The 17408-nt window shown below is 45.1% G+C and overlaps 1 protein-coding gene across 4 annotated transcripts in view; it reads right to left on the reverse strand.

Annotated features, from left to right (window-relative positions):
• Positions 1 to 588: 588 nt before the first annotated feature.
• Positions 589 to 17408, reverse strand: part of CAMK1D (calcium/calmodulin dependent protein kinase ID) — a 218390-nt gene continuing 201570 nt past the window's right edge. For 2 of the 4 annotated variants that reach the window (XM_064703026.1, XM_064703025.1), the window contains exons 9-11: positions 9448 to 9535; positions 8169 to 8307; positions 4471 to 4736 (exon numbers count right to left, since the gene is read on the reverse strand). In XM_064703026.1, coding sequence (XP_064559096.1) covers positions 4615 to 4736; positions 8169 to 8307; positions 9448 to 9535 — 349 coding nt within the window. In that variant the 3' untranslated portion in view covers positions 4471 to 4614. Of the gene's footprint in view, positions 1040 to 4470; positions 4737 to 8168; positions 8308 to 9447; positions 9536 to 17408 lie in introns of those variants that run through there. The other 2 variants (XM_064703023.1, XM_064703024.1) reach the window with 2 other exon arrangements.

A 17408-nucleotide genomic window follows, 5' to 3' on the forward strand; every position in this document is an offset into this window, starting at 1 on the left:
CAGGAGGAAGTAATAGCACAGGTTTCCCTAGAGCTGATCTTGTTAATGCCAAGTTCACATCAAAGGGCAATATCCTCTCTGCTTGCCAATGGCTGAAAGCTATCTGGCTTTCTCTACAGGTTTGCTTCCCTAAAAATAGGAAGGGGACAGCCTTGGGGCCAGCTGCAACTGCATTTCATGGGCACCCTGGAGGCCCATGTTCTGGTTTGCAGAGGGTTAGGGGAGAAAAGCCTGAGATCAGGGGTTATGCTGGCCCTGGGACAGAAAAAAACCTTAGGACTAGACCTGAATTTCATCAGAACCAGGCAGGGACCCAAAATAACTGGTAATTAAAAAAAATACTGTCAATAGCCATGGAGGGATGCAGGACACATGCACAGCAGAAACCCCTATTCATTGCCTACAGCAGAACTTCATGGAGATGTCTATCAGTGGGATCACACTCCGTTTTTTGTGGTTTGATTCGTGTCAGGAATGAACCAGATTTCTTGGTTTTATTTCAGCACCACAACCATAACACACACACACACAGGGCATAGGTAAAATATAGGTAAAATCCTACTTTTTTTGCCTTTTTTTTTTTTTTTTTGTACCCACTACTCTAATGGCACCTGTACAACAGCAACCAGGACAGAGGAGAGAGCAGCAGCAGCAGAGTGACACAGAGTGACACAGTCCCAGGGTCCCAGGAAAGCAACACTGCCAGGTTTTCCCCACACTCCTACTTCCCCACCAGCTGTGTTGCAGGGCCAAAATCCATTTTGTGCTGCAGAAGGGGTGATCCAGCAGAGAGTTAGGATGCACTGGGAATGGAGTCACATGCAAAATCATCAGCAGAAGCCCTTGCCACTGCAATACTGACTTTCAGCTCGCAGAGTTCATGGGCAGCCTGTCCTCACAACTTCTTCTGCAGGCTAAGGGGCCAGCTGGAGCTTTTCTGGATTTTTTTGTTTGTTTGTTTTGTTTTCCCAGCAAGAGCACTGCTGTTGGCATCAGAGATGGCCTCTGTGACTCTGGAGGTAAAAATCAACAATCAAAGCTGCAAGCAAAGAAAAAGAAGGGGAAGGAGCTGAGGAAAACAAGTTACAAAGGAAAAACCCATCGGTACCAGTAAAGTAAAGCAGAAAAGGGTAACAAACAGTCCAGGCTGAAGTCCTCATGCAAGCAGCAAATCACAGATTGTTTAGCAGGACAGTTCATTGGAAAAGAGCCCAGAGTGATTTTTTACCTTGTCCTTCACGGCAAGGCCAGCTGAGGTTTTATTATATTTGAAGCTTCTGCTGTGGGGCTATTCAGCCTTTTCCCCATGCCCACATTATTTTCTCTACCTTTGCATTCTCCTGTGACAGTGACTGAGCAGAAGCAGGCTGGGGCAGGGGAAGGACATGCAAAAGCACTGGAGCATCCCTGGTGAGCAAGGCTGGAGCGTTTGCCCTAACAGGCTGTGCTGCCAAGGGCCAAATGTCTCCAGCCCTGCTCCATAAATGTGGCCTGGGTACTGCCCAGTCCCCCCTGTTAACACATTTACCCAGATTTAGACTAAGTTTTAACCATGTGATGCTTCAGGAGAGATCTCTAAGCATTTGGTGAACCTGGGTCAGGTCTCCAGCTGTGTTTCACTGATACCAAAGAAGAGCTCCCCACCACCAAAACTGTAGCAGAAAGAAACAATTTTGCTCATAAGTGCTTCTGTTTCTTATCTTATGATCCCAGCAGTTGATAGCAAGCCAAAGAGAATGATGACAAATTACACAACCAAGGCAGATTATTACTTGCAGAAACAAAACCAAATCACACTAATTCCAACAATGGAAGGAAAGAATACCCCTCCCAACAAAACAACCACAGACAGCACCCAGCAAGGAGGGGCAGCCAGCACAAGGGATCCCCCTCCGCAGGACAGCATGTCTGCCTCTGCTCCTGTCACTGCTCTTTGCTTTGGAGATGGAAATCCACTTGCTTTTCTTTTCTCTGCAAAATGCATTTGGATGCTGTATTTTGATCAGTGGCCACGGCAAGTCCTGAGGTCAAGTTCAAACCAGACCTCGGGTTTCAGAAGAGGAGACGCAGAGGGAACATTTGAGCCCAAACCTTTAAAACTGCTCTACAGAGACAAAACTATTCCCTAACTAAATCCTGCTTTTGGTTGCAGTGTGTCAATGTGGGGAACTCCACTGATGCCAGACTGGGAGACTGTCTATATTCTGCCTGCAACTGGAGCAGAATGGGGCCAGCCATGCTTATGAAGTCAGGGGGGTTCAAAATACCTTGAATTTCTGGGGGTTGGAGTCTCTCAAAACTAAAACTTCCTTACTCAGGCTGGTAAAATAAAGTGGCCTTAGACTGAGTTTAAATTGTATTCTACTTGTGTTTTCATGCTTTTGCAGCAAGACATAAAGAGCTCAGATGTAAATGCCAATAAAAAGTGTATGGTGGCAATGGCCAGGGTGTGGGGACAGGAGTGTGACTTGCAGCAAGGAGATCCCCTGGCCTTCAGTCTGCCCAAATCTTGGTCAGAAGACTTCACTGTGGAAATTTTGTGTTTTGCTGTAAGCCCCCAACAGTTCAGTATCTGCTCTCTCTCCTAAAATGAGAAATTGAAGTTGCAGCCTTTCCTGTGTGAGCCCCCATGGCAGGTTCAGCACACGGGGGTGCACAGGGTGCAGAGGGCTCACTCAGGTGTGCCACAGCCCTCTGAAAACAGGGAGCCACTAACCACAGAGGAAACTAGAGAAACTTGGTACAACAGCTCCAAGTGCCACTGAAGGAGTGGCTATTTCAAACAGAGTCACTATCATCTATTTTCCAGCATTTTTTTTCTCAAGTTTTTTTTTTTTTTGTATAATGGATGGAATCCCAGCTCTGTCATGTGAAGCCAACCAACCAAAGCTGGAGCAGGATATAGAAGTCTCACGAAAAATACCCATCTAATGGCTTTTCCCAGCACTAGCACTATTGCCTGACACATTCAGCTCTGTCTGTGACTGGCTTTCTCAATTTCTTGTGCAGGATAAGTGAGGCAAGTGTGGTGACAGAGCACGCTGCAGGGAATTATGCCTTGGCAGGGATGGACCTGTCTGGCATGTGAGGGGCTCAGAGTTCCCAGTGAAGGGCATTTGCCTTTGCCACTGCCTCCCCTCACCTCCTCAAAGCAAAATCAGATGGGAATTTTTTTGAGGTAACCTGGAGGAAGCCTTTCAGCAATTGGGCAAATTTTCTCTCCTCTCTGTTTCAAGCTGCTTTAATGCACAGCAGCACAGCAGTTGTAGAGGCTGTTCCTGAAAGATGCGCCAGCACAAAGAGCCTGGGAAGTGCATGCATTCAGTAATTAAAAAATGGGTAAATTTGGCTTGCTTTGGTGTATGAGCTTCTGGGCAGGAGGGAGAGCCAGTGCCCCCACTGCTGCCAGCTGTGCCTGTGTCTTTCAGTGAGGTCCTGCTTCCCCAGCCCAGCACTCTGTGTCAATCCTCATCCTGACCATGATCAGATCCTACACCATATCCTGCATTTTACACCACAGAACCTGAGAGTCTTTACAGAGGGCTTCAAGCACCCCTCCTCTCCCCACTTTTGGCTACTGTGGAAGGCGCTGAGCAACATTTCTCCATTTCTGGGAGGTGCTGAGCATCAGCAATGCCAGGCAAAGCCCCAAGGAGCTGTGGGTGCTGGGAGTCTCTCTCATGAAGCCCTTGGCTGGATGCACCCCATGCCAGAGGCCACACTGTGGGGAGGCTGGTGAATTAAATGTCTTGCTTGAGCAAATCAGTAGCAGGGGATGATGATTCCCACCAGTGTATCTTCCTTTTCTCTCCCTCTGCCCACAGCACAGTGACTGGAAGGAGATGGGAGCTGCAGGATGAGACCATGCTCTGTCATTTCCCTTGCACAGCTCTGGTCAGCTCCTGCCTGACTCCCTGTACCTGCCTCTCCTCTGATCCCCAGCATGCAGGAATGAGGCCAAGGATGAGCTGACTCCCAGCTGGTGGCAATTTAATTCTCCCCATGGCTTTCAAGGAGGAGGATGGAGAGGAAAGCAGCAGTTTCTTAATCTGAGCAGTAACAGCTCTGCTAAAGCCAGACAGACTTGCAGTCCTATTTGAGGAGCAAGAAATGGCATGCCATTGAAATCCTCCCATGTTGCAAAGTTAATGCCAATTCCTACCTACAGAAATAGCCTATCCCCCAGCAAACTGGAAGAGGGACATTACTTGAAGTAATTTTTAAAAGAAAAAAATATGCTCAGGAAAGTATTTCTATTTAAATAATCCAGTTGAGATGTTTGTAGTTAATGGAAAAAAATTACAACATATACTGTTACCTACACTGAGAAAAGAGTAAATCACTGGGGGAAAGAATGAGTGTTCATTAGTCAGAACATTGCTAGACTCACATACATATATATATTTATATATATGTATATATATATATGTATATATATATGTACAGCACCAGAGACTGTTAGATTCCGTTCCTCCTGGAGTCGTTGCAGTTTGTGATAAATGAAACATTTCAGAATTGCAGTATAAAATATGGCCATAAAAAAATCTTCTTTCTTCTAGTCCTTGGCCGAGCAGGGCAGGTGGTGCCAAGGCCACTGCCAGCCCTGCCTGCTGCTCACTTGCTGCCGGTGTGCACCGTGGTCACTGTGGTGGCTCTGGGTCTCCGCTCCCCTCCCACTGCAGAAACGCCTGAAGAAGCAGATGAAACAAAACTACAGAGAGTGGATGGAGACATACCTAAAAGGAAAGCCAGAAAGACAGTTAGAAATGTTATTTTTTGGAGGTGGAAGCTTGGGCGAAGAAGCTGAGTTGGTTTCGTAGCGCACTACGGAGCGGAGAGGATTGCAGCTGGAGCAGGGGCTGCTGGAGAGGATTGCAGTAGGAGTAGGGGCTGCTGGAGAGGACTGGAGCTGGAGAAGGGGCTGCTGGAGAGGATTGCAGCTGGAGAAGGGGCTGCTGCTCTTCCTGCTGTGGTGGGTTGGCTGGGTACCTCCACAGGGCATCTTCTGCCCGTGGTCATTCGCCTACTGCCACCATCTCAACAGGGACTCAAAGCCCAGTTTTGGTTCAGCCACATTGATGTCACAGTTCCAGGGCTGAAGACAAAGAGTTGTGGGGTTTAAAAATCCGTCCAGCATTGTACTTGTTCAGAATAATTTCCTCTTGGGCATATTAAAGATGATTAAATGTCTCATCATGGCCATCTAGCTAAATGAACAGACAGTGCACCTGGGCTAAGCACAGTTCCCTGGGCATCCTGGGAAGCTGCTGATGAAGAAGTACAGTGGGTCAAATTCATTGCTGAGTTGCAGTAAATCTACAGGGAATGTAAATTTGTGTGACTTGGACATCACTCTAGTGACAGCTCACATTGCTCCAGGCTTTGCTGGGATGTCTGCAGGGCTTCCAGCTGAGATGTAGGTTGATGTGAGGTTGAGCATCTCTTGAGTACCAGGATTCTGGTGCAACAAAAGCTGTTAAGTGGGGACCTGGCATGGTCACCTTGCTCTGATAAGATGCAGGCTCAGAGTGATCAGAAATACAGTTCATTTTTCCAGAGTGGTGAATAAAGGATCAATGAAACCTATATTAATATATCCTCAAACCAAAGTTTGGCCTTTTGACTCTTCAAGACCTTTTTGATACTTGTTGGGACTTTTAACTACTTTTCCATGCTTCAGTGTGGCATTTCAATCTCAAGGAGGATTATGCTGTACCTATATTCGGCCACATTCCATTTCCCATTGACATTTCACCACCTGGCATCACATTGCAATTTATCTAGTACATTAAAAATACAGAGCTCTAGGCCCTATAAATAATCTAGGCAGTCCAATCATGACTAAATTGAATAAACAAGCCATGGACTGAGAATCAGGCCAATACACTTGAGAAATCCTGGCTGATTCCCTTAGGAATCCTTTCCTGTTTCCTGACAGGTGGCATTATCCAGCCTAATGCCAGATCTCTGCTCTGCCCTACTACAGAGGGTTTGGATGCAGCCTGACATAACCTACTGTCAGGCAAAGGTTGTACTTTCACATCACTGTCTTCAGTGATGAGAAATTGCTGCATTAAAAAGTATTTGGAGAGTTGAAAAAGTGTCTGTTAATAGCACCAGGCAGCATTCTGTTGTATAATGGTGGCACAGCTGGATCATGGAACTTGCTGCATGGGATCTTTCTTGTGCAAGGAGTCTGTACCCAGAGAAAACTGCTGAGAAATAAAGAGGTAGGAGAGAGACCTCAGAGACTTCTTTTTTCCTATCAGGAGGTACTGGGTGGAATGTATTTGATATATCAGCTCCTTCTTTACTCCTTGCATTTGCTGTTGGGTCTCCTCATTGGTTCTCTGGGGCTCCAGCATCTCCTAACTCTTTAAATTATTTATTTGAAGAAGAAAAGCTCTTCTGCATTGTCTGCCAAGCTGGACTTTAACTGGGATGCTTGGAAATCTTCCAATATTTTTCTGCCTTGTGTTTCTGGCATGTAAAAACTCATCCTATCTTTACACATCTGGTTTAATCCTTCATGTCCTGGTTGGCTTCACCACTGCAAAATACGGTTGGATTCTGCACAGGACTCTGTAGTCATGAAACAGATTTCTTTCTCTTCCCATCCTTTCTGTTCACACATGTTTTAACACTTTTCAGACCACTGATTGCCATTAATTAACACCATATGAGATTAATCAAATGGATGGATGGAGATTAATCACTCACCAGTTAAACTGCATTAATCACCCACCAGTTTAGCAGCAAAGCATTCATCAGATGCTCTAGACTTGACTGGGGTCCAGCTTTGCCAAACTGCAACAGGAACCAAAACCAGGGGATGTTTCTCCCACACAGGGGGTTTTCTGCATGGCTGCATGGCCAGTGCATGGCTGGGAGAGTTTTGTGGATGGTCAGCATCATTCTTTTGCAGATGCCAGGTATGTGCCAGGGGCACAGTGATGGTTTTTTGGCAGCAGCTGTAGGATTTGGTGCTGGGCATCACAAAGCATGAATCCCCCCCAGGCCCACTATCCAGAGAGAAGGGGCTCTCCCCTGGCTCAGCCACAGCACAGGCTGAAAAAATATCTCACAGGGTACCCAGAAGGCAGAACCCACTGCAGTTGTGGGGGAAACAGCACCCATGGCAGCAAGAGGAAACAGCTTCCACACAGAGCCACCAGGACTGTGGCTGGTGGAATGTCCTCCTCAAGGAGCAGGGGGTGGCAAGCAGGGGTGGCAGAAGCAGAGAGCAGCATTATCCAAAATCTATCCTGAGCAATAGGTGCTTTCAGCTCCAGGATAGTGCAAGGCACAGTCTAGAAACAACTACTTCAGTGCACAGCAAAGCATTCCTTTTCAGTGTTGCACTTTAAGGTAACCCCCCCAGCTGTAAAGTCCACATCCCTCCATTTCATGATGTAAAATATCTACAGACGGACAGGAGAGAAAAGAAGAAATGCTCAGAAGCCAGAGAATAAACAGGCTTCATTGCAAAGGATGTATTTCTGTCTTCCAAATAATCCCTTTGCTGCCACGTCCCCTTCCCTAGCATTCACAAAAAATATATATCCCAAACATCTGAGTCCAGTGGGCAGCTTGCAAATATCAATTACAGCACGAAACAAACATGGCAGAGGGCCAAGTCCCACAGTGGTGCACAGAGTCTGAATCCTGCTCAGACAAATGAACCTCTTTGTGCAGGAGCTTAACTTGGACCCAGCTTCTTAAGAGAGAAGCTGGGTCTGACTGGCAGGATCAGTCTTCTCCATGGAAATGGAAAGTAAGGCAATTTTTACAGAAAAATGCCCTATCATAATACTGTAAACTCAAACATAAAATAATTTGAGTAAACTTTTTCAAATTTCAACCAAATACAAAACTTTGTAGTTGCTGTGGGGGTCTGGGTCTTTTTCCCAAGCAAAAGCCCTTTTTCTCCACAAGAAACTGTGATTTTCTCCCAAAAATCACCGCGCTACATCTTTTTTTTTTTTTTAGAAATTGCAACACAATATTTCTGGCCAGCCAAAAACTGATGGCGTGTTTCAAATCCTTATTTTAACCACCTGCTTGCACAAAGCCAAACCTATGGGCAGCGAGGACTGCAGCCTGGGGGTCGGGGGGAAAACGGGGATCCCGTGGATTTTCTGGGTTTTCCCAGGATGTTGGCTACTCACAATCTTTGCGCGTGGCCGTGTCGGGGAGCGGCGTGGCCAGGCTGAGGGTGCTGGAGACGCTGGCGCTGGCGCTGTCCAGGCTGCTGCCCAGGTGCAGCCGCCGCATGTGCCGCACCACCGCCGTGGCGTTGAACGCTTGCTGCAAAAACGTGGCAAGAAAGAAATGGAGAATGAAAAAAAATGGAGGCGAAAGGGTTGCTCGTGATCCTCTCCTGGCTGCTCAGAGTGTCAGAATGGGAATAAGCCTGTTATCTTTCAAATTTTTCACGGATTTTTAACTGGGAAGTGCGTTATCAAACCTTTGTGGATGCAACAGCCTACATGTGTCAGAACCCAGGAAATTCCTCTGGCTGCCCTGGAGTGCTCAAGCCCATGCCCAGGGGGCTCAGAGACCTTGGCACAGAGCCCAAGACCCCTGTGCCTCTGATTTAGCCCTTGGAAAAAACAATGTCCAACCTTCATATGAAGAATTACAAGTCAAGAGGGTTTAAGTAAAATAATAGTTTATCACAAGGTGAAAAATAAACAGATTTTTGGGGTTTTTAGAATGGGGCTCAGGGTCACAAGATGGAGGAATTTGGGTGTGTCCAGTCTTTCTCCTTCTTCTTCTTGGCCTCCGTCTTCTGGGTGGTGTTGGCATTTTTAGACTGGTTTAGAGTAGAAGCTCACTGTCTAGCATAGGTGATAGGTATTGGGAAGTTATGGTAAATAATGTACACGAACCTTTTAGTATAAAAAGACAACACTACCTCTGAGGCGGGCAGTGTGCCTCAACCCAACCTGCCAGACAGACCTCAGCAGGCCAGAGAAAGAATGTTACAGATAAGAAATAATAAACAACCTTGAGAACAAGAACAGAAAAATCCTGATTCCTTCTTCGACTGCCAGGCTGGGAAAAGAGGCCTGTACGTATCTCAGAGTCACTCTGACAAGCATAGATTCTGAGATACAAGAAAGCCCTATTTGACAAACCCATTCCTGCCCCAACACACATTTCTTTGTGTCCCTGCATGGTGCTGACCCCACTCCACCAAAAACCTGGGGTGCTTTAGCTATGAGCAACCCTGGCCCCATTTCTCACACTTTTTACATTTGGTACTTGGCAAACACCACCCTGCATAAGAGAGTGATGTAACCTAAGCCTGGACCAACAATTTTGACCACAGTTTTGGGCCACAGAAGCACTGCCCTGCTGCAGGGGTGGCTGTATGACTGAGCTGTGTGTCAGTGTTAGTGTCAGTGCCAGTGTCAGTGTCACCCCTCAGGACAGGGCACTTACTCTCCATTTGCTTTTTGCAAAGTTCTTCCGGATCTGAGCGCTGACCGACTCGTGGATGTTTTTGTTGAGTGCTGTGTCTCCAGCAATCCTGAAATGGACAGAGCAGACATTTTTTAAGAGATCTTTCCCTCCTCTTGAACACTCTTACTTTTCCCCCACACCTGCTCCCAGGTGTGACTGCACCTGCAGTGACAATGATTTCATTCACAGATGGGCTCAAACTTCCCATGGCTGGCTCTGCTGGCAGCTGCAGTGGAAAATCTGGGGCAATAAAAGCCAGTGTAGATAAGGTTTGTAAGTCTGGCAGCTACAAAGAGGTATGGGCTGATTTTGTTGGTGCATGGCTGCTTTCTATCACCATTACAACCCCAGATGAAAACATTCTGCCTTTTTTTTTCCTTTACATCCAAAGATTTAACATCAACCGGCTGAGACTACTTTTAGCCTCAGCTATGCAGAAGCTTCCAGAGCCACTCCAACCTGTCTGATTTCTGTTTGCACTGGAGATTTTCCTGCCACCCTGCAATGTAAGTAGTCATTCATCATGATTAATGTAGACTTACAGCAAAACAGAGTCACAGACACTCATTGAAGCAGCACAGGCTGCACAAAGAGCTTAAGTTGAGCAATACTTAACCTAAAATAATTGATTGATCTTGTATAGTTTCTTTAACAGATTAAGATACATTCAAATCTTCATTAAACTCTGTTATTTCAAGGGGATTTTATTGATTAATTTAACTCCTGAAGGCATGAGATCTGTTGGAATATCAGTGAACTGATGTTGGGCCATGTGCTGGGGTAATTAGTGCTATCTAATGTAGGAGATGCAAGAAGGCAAAGATGGCCTTCTATGTTGTATGTGATATTTTCAGAAATTAATTTCTTAGCCACTGTGTAGAAAAACAATGTGAATTAGCAATACAAAATTATAAGAAATTTAATAATCCACCAGGACCAGAGTCTTCCAGTCTGAGTAGCTCCAGCAGGATAATCAGGAGGTCTGGAGGACTCAGCAGTCATTAAGTCCTTCTGCCCACCCCAGCTCTGCCAAAATAATTTTGACAAATATTTGACAAACCAGTCCCTAAAGATCTTGGAAAGATGGAGACTCCTCAGCCATCCTATTTCAGTGCCTCACTACCTCCTAGAAGACATGGAAAATAGTTTATTCCCTTTGTCTTGGAAGCATCCTTTCACATATTTGAAGCCTGTTATCATGACTTCTCTCAGTCTTCTCTTCTCTAGACTAAACAGAGTTTCCCTGTTTCTTCATAACTCATGTTTTCTAATCCTCTGATCTAGTGAGCTCCTCTGGACTTTCTCCAACTAGTCCACATCTTCCTTCGAGGGCAGCACCCAAACTTTCTCAGTTTTCCAACTAAGGCAGCAGAATGGCAGCATTGCTTTCTGCTTTTAAAAGAAAAAACTCTGCTTACATACCCCAGCCTGCTGCTTCCATTTATGTGTCCCTTTGTTGGAGACACCCCTTTCACTTTGCCCAGATCATTCCAAACTGTTCTTCTAAGGACATGCTGCTTTTTCTGCCTTCATGTCCTTGGCACATCTGAGAAGTACTGAGACCAGCCTTCTCCAAACTGCTGCCCTCCTTCCAGCTGACAACAATCTGCCAGGATCTTCCCCAGAGAGAGGAGAGGAATGCCTTACCCTTGGGAGGAAGGACTAAACCCTCATGTCCCAAGAGTGGAGACCCACCAGTCCCACCCTGCTGTAACTGAGCTCATCTCTGTTGGGTTATTCAGGAGTGCTGGAGCCAGCAGGATTGACGGCAGGAGGAGCAGGGCTCACCCAGCTGGGAAGGGCCCTCACTGCCCTGGAAACTCTGCCTCAAGCAGACAAAAGGATGGGCAAAGCACAGCTCCCAAATGGTACCTGAATTCGTCTCCTGGGTGCTGTGCTGTTGATAGAGAAAGGGAGGTGTTTGGCTGAAAACTGGATGGTCTTCAGATCTTTCTTTGAATATGACTCCTTCTGATCCCCTTTCCCACTGACAGCAAGGCAAGTTGGATTTCCTGGATTTCCCACTGGGGCCAGGTGACCAAAATCTTTGTGAGGCACTATCAGGTTTACCATGTTCACTGTTCCCTGTTCCATCCTCTGTCCTGCACAGTGAATATTGCCAGGCTCAGCACAGACCCTGATGGATCCCAAGCAGCCCACACTCCCAGACAGGCCCTAGCAGGGTTTCCTGGTGGGAATGCAAACTGCATGATTAGCCAGAGCCACTCCAAAATGTCATGAGCACTCTGCTCTGTCCAAGAACACCTCCTTGGTGAAGGCAGGTGCCCTCAGCACACACCAGCTGGGAGCATTGGCTGTCACACTATAGATCTCAGAAGAAACTACAAGCCAAACCATGCCTTCAGTACATGATCAAAGAGACCAAGACAGAAAATTCACTTACGCTTGCAAATGACTTTTTTCCACCAAAGCTAATGATCCATTTTGCTTTACAAACAAGTTGGTTAGCAAACTGTATAAGAACAGGTCCTGTTGCCCACCTGTCAAATCTTATTTTGGAAACATAGATAGAACAAGTTCTTGGGGCATGATGCCCTTGAAAATTCTTCCAGAAGATTGTTCTTGCCAGTTTCCACAAGGATTTGAAAATACATTTTTGTAATATGAAGCTTATGATTGCACATGTAGCTCCAAAAGAGGTTATTTTATTATTATTATTATTATTATCTTTTAGTTTAGGGATCATTTTCTGCCATGCTGGTTGTTTCAATAAGAAACTGCTGGTTCCAACAGTTTACAAACTGCCTTCTACCACCCCTAACTCTATGTTCACTATGCAATTCTTGTAATTCCAGGAAAAAAAGTCTTGGTATTTGGGTGTTTCCCAGACAGGCAGAAGAATATTTGTTTACTTCACAAGGGGCTGGAAAGACATCCTGTGAAGCCCTCAGATGCCACAGCACTGCAACCATCCTACACCTTAGCTCTCTTCAGCAACATAAGCACCTTGCAGATGATAGTTTCTAAGCAGAGCAAAATCACAGCACTGCTGGGGCTAATTGAGTGCAGCAGGAGCTGTTCCAACACGTGCTGGCACGCTGCACGGTGTGGCTCAGAACGCAGCCTCAGCTGCCAGGGCTGGCAGTGGGATTGCTCTCCAAGGCGCCTTTGAAGAGCTACCCTGTTCATCCTGGGGTGCTGGAACATGAGCACTGTGCTTTCAGACTGCGTTTTGCACTTGGAGGGTTTTGTAACTTTTATGAAATACTTGTGGTGTTATAGTGTTTATAGTATAGTTTTACTTCTAGGAAAACAAGAGCAATGCTATCATCCCTTCTCTGTTGGTGCTTTGCTGCAGATGTGGGGGTTTCAGGACTTGGAAGAGGTGGAGGTGAGCAAGGAGAAGTCAAATGTTTTGTACTCTCAGCTGGTAGATATGAAAAATGAGATATGTTCGGGCACACAGATCTACTCTGTGGTGGCTATCATGAGCATCCTCACATCTATACCAAAAGTATTTAATCATGAACTTTATTTTCCTTGCTGAGAAGAGAAAGAATAAAATTAAAAGATAACTAAAACTAGTGGTTTTAGTGCATTCATAATTTCCCATCCGTATTTCCCTAACTCTCCAAGTCCACAGGCTATAAACCATCTCATTTTTCCTTTTAGGACAAAAACACCTTCATATCTCTCTTTTTTTTCTTTCTTTCTCCCTCCCTCTCTAGAACAACATATACTTTGCCTCTAGAAATCAGCTCAATTTTCACTGAGAAATTGCAATCAACTTGAGCTAATCAGACTGATGCTTATCTAGTCCTGAACAATAGTTTCTGGCTTTGCAGTTAACTTTGAAGTTAACTATGTCAGCTCTGAATTTTTTTTTTACCAACTGTTCTACTTGGCCCAGTAAAAGGCATTACTTCTACCGACCACACACATACACAAAAATAAAATTAAAAAAAATCAGAATATTGCATCATCTGTTATCCTGCTGAGCATCAACCAGAACCAAGCAAGGACTGATTAGTCTAGGTGAGACCTGGATTTTCTCTCAGCATTCCCATTTTTGCAGCACCTGAGAGCAGCTGCATCCTGACAATGCTTTGGGGAACTTCATGTTGAAGCTGGTTTTACATCCAGTTGTAAATATAGAACTGTCTCAATGCACAGAAAGGGATACCAAGAGACCAAAAATGATGGCTCCCCATCCCAAACATATCCACTGAAACTAAAAAGGGTATTTCTCATGAATAACCAGAACAAATCTAATCCTGCACATGAGAGGAATCTAATCTAATGATCAAATATTATTTCATAGTATCTAATTTATTTTAGCTCTCTAGCTAAAGACTTCAAACTTATCACACCAATTTATCTGGCCATACCACTTCTAAGCTTTGAGAGGAACCTCCAACACAGACAAAACCAGCAAATTTCCTTTTGGACAGTTCTTCCTTTGCATGCTGCAAGCAAATGTTTCTCTCATCCTCCCTGCCCACAATGGCAGGCAGAGCCTTTCATCTACCATTATTTTCTGAACCCTCCTTCTGAAGGCAGCCAACTCAAATGCTGTGCTGGCCAAAAAGTCTTTGGAAATACTCCTGAGTATGATGACAGGAAACATGGAGTTAGCTGTAATGGATAATGCTGAGGGATCATAACTCTTCTACATGTACACACACACACACACATCCATGCACGTATATAAATATACACACACACTGTATCAGTGATGTTCCAAAATAAATAGAGTGTGGGGATGAACTTGATAAGAGTTTGATTTAATGTTGTAAACATCAGCAATTCCCTTCAGGAAGGCCTTTTCACACTTCAAACAATATTGTCTGAGAGCTGAGCTCTTTGTAAACCACGTCCTTTCCCTGGGTGGAAATTATTATCTGGCTTGTGCTCTCTGGCACACGATAAACACTTGGAGTCATGGTCACAATTTGCAGAGGCTCAGCCCTTGCCAGAGCTTTGTGATTCCTCAGGGTGGGTGTGGCTGGATGCTGGCACATCCCAAGGATCCTTTCTCCCTTGGCACAGCCAGGACCACACTCCTACCTGCACACACTGGGGTCCAACTGGTGCCACAGGCTCCTTCTCCCTTCTACAGTCTCTGTATTTACAATCTCTACATGGAGGCCATTAATCCATCATCCTTTAATTTGGATGCCCCAAATTGCCTGTGATGCTGTAAGTGCCTTCAGTACACAGCTTTAAATCCCATTTAAGTTCAAATCCCATTGGTTTATGCATGATGGAGTAAATAAATTCATGGCAGCCCTTCTAAGTTCTGTATTAGCTTCCTAACTGCTGGACTTTGTCCTCACACTCTGAGCACTGTTTCCTTGCCCTCTGATCCGAGCCTGGAGGCTGAATTTGGCTCTGCAGGACCTAGTCTGACCTGATGGGGAGCACATTTTGATAATCCTTGAGGGTCCCTTCCACCTCAGGATATTCTATGTTTCTGTAAGTCTATAGCTGGAAAAAACAGGTCCTCAGGTTTCTGCTGCTCCCCCCTAATCACTGCAGACTGAGCCACTGCCCTAAACAGGATGTGGGCTCTGACATGGCAATATATTTAATAAACTTAATTGCTGTCTTTAATATGAGCCAGGGAAACATTAAAATGTATCAAGCTGCAGCAAAATCACCCCATTCTTTTGTTACCTTCATTTTCCATGTCCTTTTTGAAAAGTCACAGTGGGAAAAGCTAAGCAGAACATTGCACCTTTGCAACACCCCATAAACAGTGCAAACCTCACTGAAAGATACATTATAAAATAAATAACTTTTCCAGTGGAAAGCATAAGTCACCTGTATATTAAACTGGAGAAATCTGAATAAATGGACACGCAGGGGTGGACTCATTACACCAACAAGTCTCACATATTGTACTGTTTCTGCTGTCATACTTCACTGCAATTATTAGCCTCCTTTTCTGCCAGCTCTGAGTTTAACACACCATCCCCCTACCAAGGCCATTTGATTATAAATAGCCAGACATCACATAAATGCAGGCATGTGGTGAGCAGATACACTGCAGAAAAGTGGGCCATTGGGAAGAAGTATTGACTTTTTTTAGGGTCTGATCCTGTGCAAACATTTAGTCATGCAAATAGCTGTCTGTTCTGGAGCAGCTTCCCAAAATTCAAAGATATTATTAACCTTAAAGGCACAAATGTATTATCTTGCAAGATCCAGTTCCTGCAAGCCCTGTTTGGAAGGATTTAGTGAAAACACTGTGATTAAAATAAAAGGTGTGTTTTAGAATCTGTTTGTTCTTCACAAATACTGCATATTGAAACAACAAAATTTCATGGCCAGGTAGCCATGTCATACACAGTTATCTACTTTTAGCACAATCAGATTATAAAATATGAGTTAATTATTCATGATTTGATAGATTTCATCCTAATTTGCGAAGATCTCAATGATCTGAAACTGCATAGGAAGAATTCACAGCAGGAAGAAAAAGGGAAAGCTGGAAAATGTTACTACATGAAGCCACCTCACCATATATCTATTAAAAATCTGCCATTTGCACAGCAACAGTGACCCAGGGAGGCCTGTGTTCTGCTGATGAAACAAGGAGACAAACCCAAAATCTCACTGAAGTCTGGCAAAACTCCCATTAGCCTCAGTGGAATCAGGATTTTGCTTCATGAGAACTCTAGGGTTCAAAGATGCTTCTCTAGTTATGTTCCTTGAGCAGACAAGAAAAAAAAAAACCTTTTATGAGCAGCCATCAAGGGCTGCTTGCAGTGCAAACACTCTGCAAAAACATATAATTTATGGGACCACTTCAGCCTGCTCTGATCATCCCTTCCCACTGAGCCAAGAGCTTCAGGTACCTCTGTCCTGTGATAACTCACAGAGCAGATGCTCCCTTGGCATCACTGTGGAAGGTGAGGTAGCTGGGGGGATGTGAAATCCATCCTCATCTCAAAAGGGGCTGTGGGATGATCCAAAAGCTGTGGTGGCCTCTCTCTGCTGGCTGCACATGTGCACCCCTGTCTGCAACTGCTGCAACAATGAATGCAACCATGAGGGAGAGGAACTCAGGCCTGGAGCTGCTGGAAATTTAAACAAGCCCAGGTTGAGAGAAGGACACAGCTGACCACTGAGACAAAGCACAGAACTCTCTTCCTCCTTCACTGAAAAAGCCTTCCCTCCCTTCCAGGAGAAGGAAAGGATGTCACTGCCACAGATGTAATGGCTAGAATGAGAAAAAAAACAGCAAAACCCTCACTATTTCCTGACATAAGGAATCTGGGTGGAAAATGCTCCTTGAGCAATGCTTTGGCAAAAGGAGATCCTACCACTAACTCCAAAACAACATCTGGGTGAGCAGCCATGATTATCCAAGAAGGCATTTATCACTACAGGATCCAAAGCCTCCAAAAATAAAAAATCACTGCCTATCTCTGCAGAGAGTCCATAACTGCAGTGTCCATGTTACAGGGAGCTCTCAGAGCAAGAGGGAATGAGGCACGGAAAGCTGCTCATGGGGAGGACAGAGGCAGGTCTGAAGCCATCCATGGCTTTGGAAACCTCCATTATTTTCCTTTTTGTCCTCTAATCCCCTGGCATACACTCTCTCCGAGTCAAAGGGAGGTGGATTCAGGGTGTGAAGTGCCAATATGTTGAATATTTTCAGCCTGCCTTCTGCAGTGCCATTTGCATGTCTGACATTTCAAAGGCTGACCCTGAGCTGTGCTGTGTCAGAACCTGAAGTCTTGAAAATGAACCACTGGATGGCAAAGTCAGCCTGGCAGAAGATGACCCTCTGCCACAGAAATGGGGAAAAAACCTTTTTGGGGGGTTGCTTTTAAATGGAAAATTGGATTCTGTGGGAAATAGTACGAATTATGTAGCAGCCTGTGAGTTTCCATTGGCCCTTGGCCATGACATGCAAAAGAAAAAAACCAAAACCACACACAAAAAAGGAATGAAAACACTTTTTATCATTT

This window comes from Zonotrichia leucophrys, chromosome 1A (genome assembly GCF_028769735.1).
Source record: "Zonotrichia leucophrys gambelii isolate GWCS_2022_RI chromosome 1A, RI_Zleu_2.0, whole genome shotgun sequence".
In the NCBI taxonomy this organism is placed as follows: Eukaryota; Metazoa; Chordata; class Aves; order Passeriformes; family Passerellidae; genus Zonotrichia; species Zonotrichia leucophrys.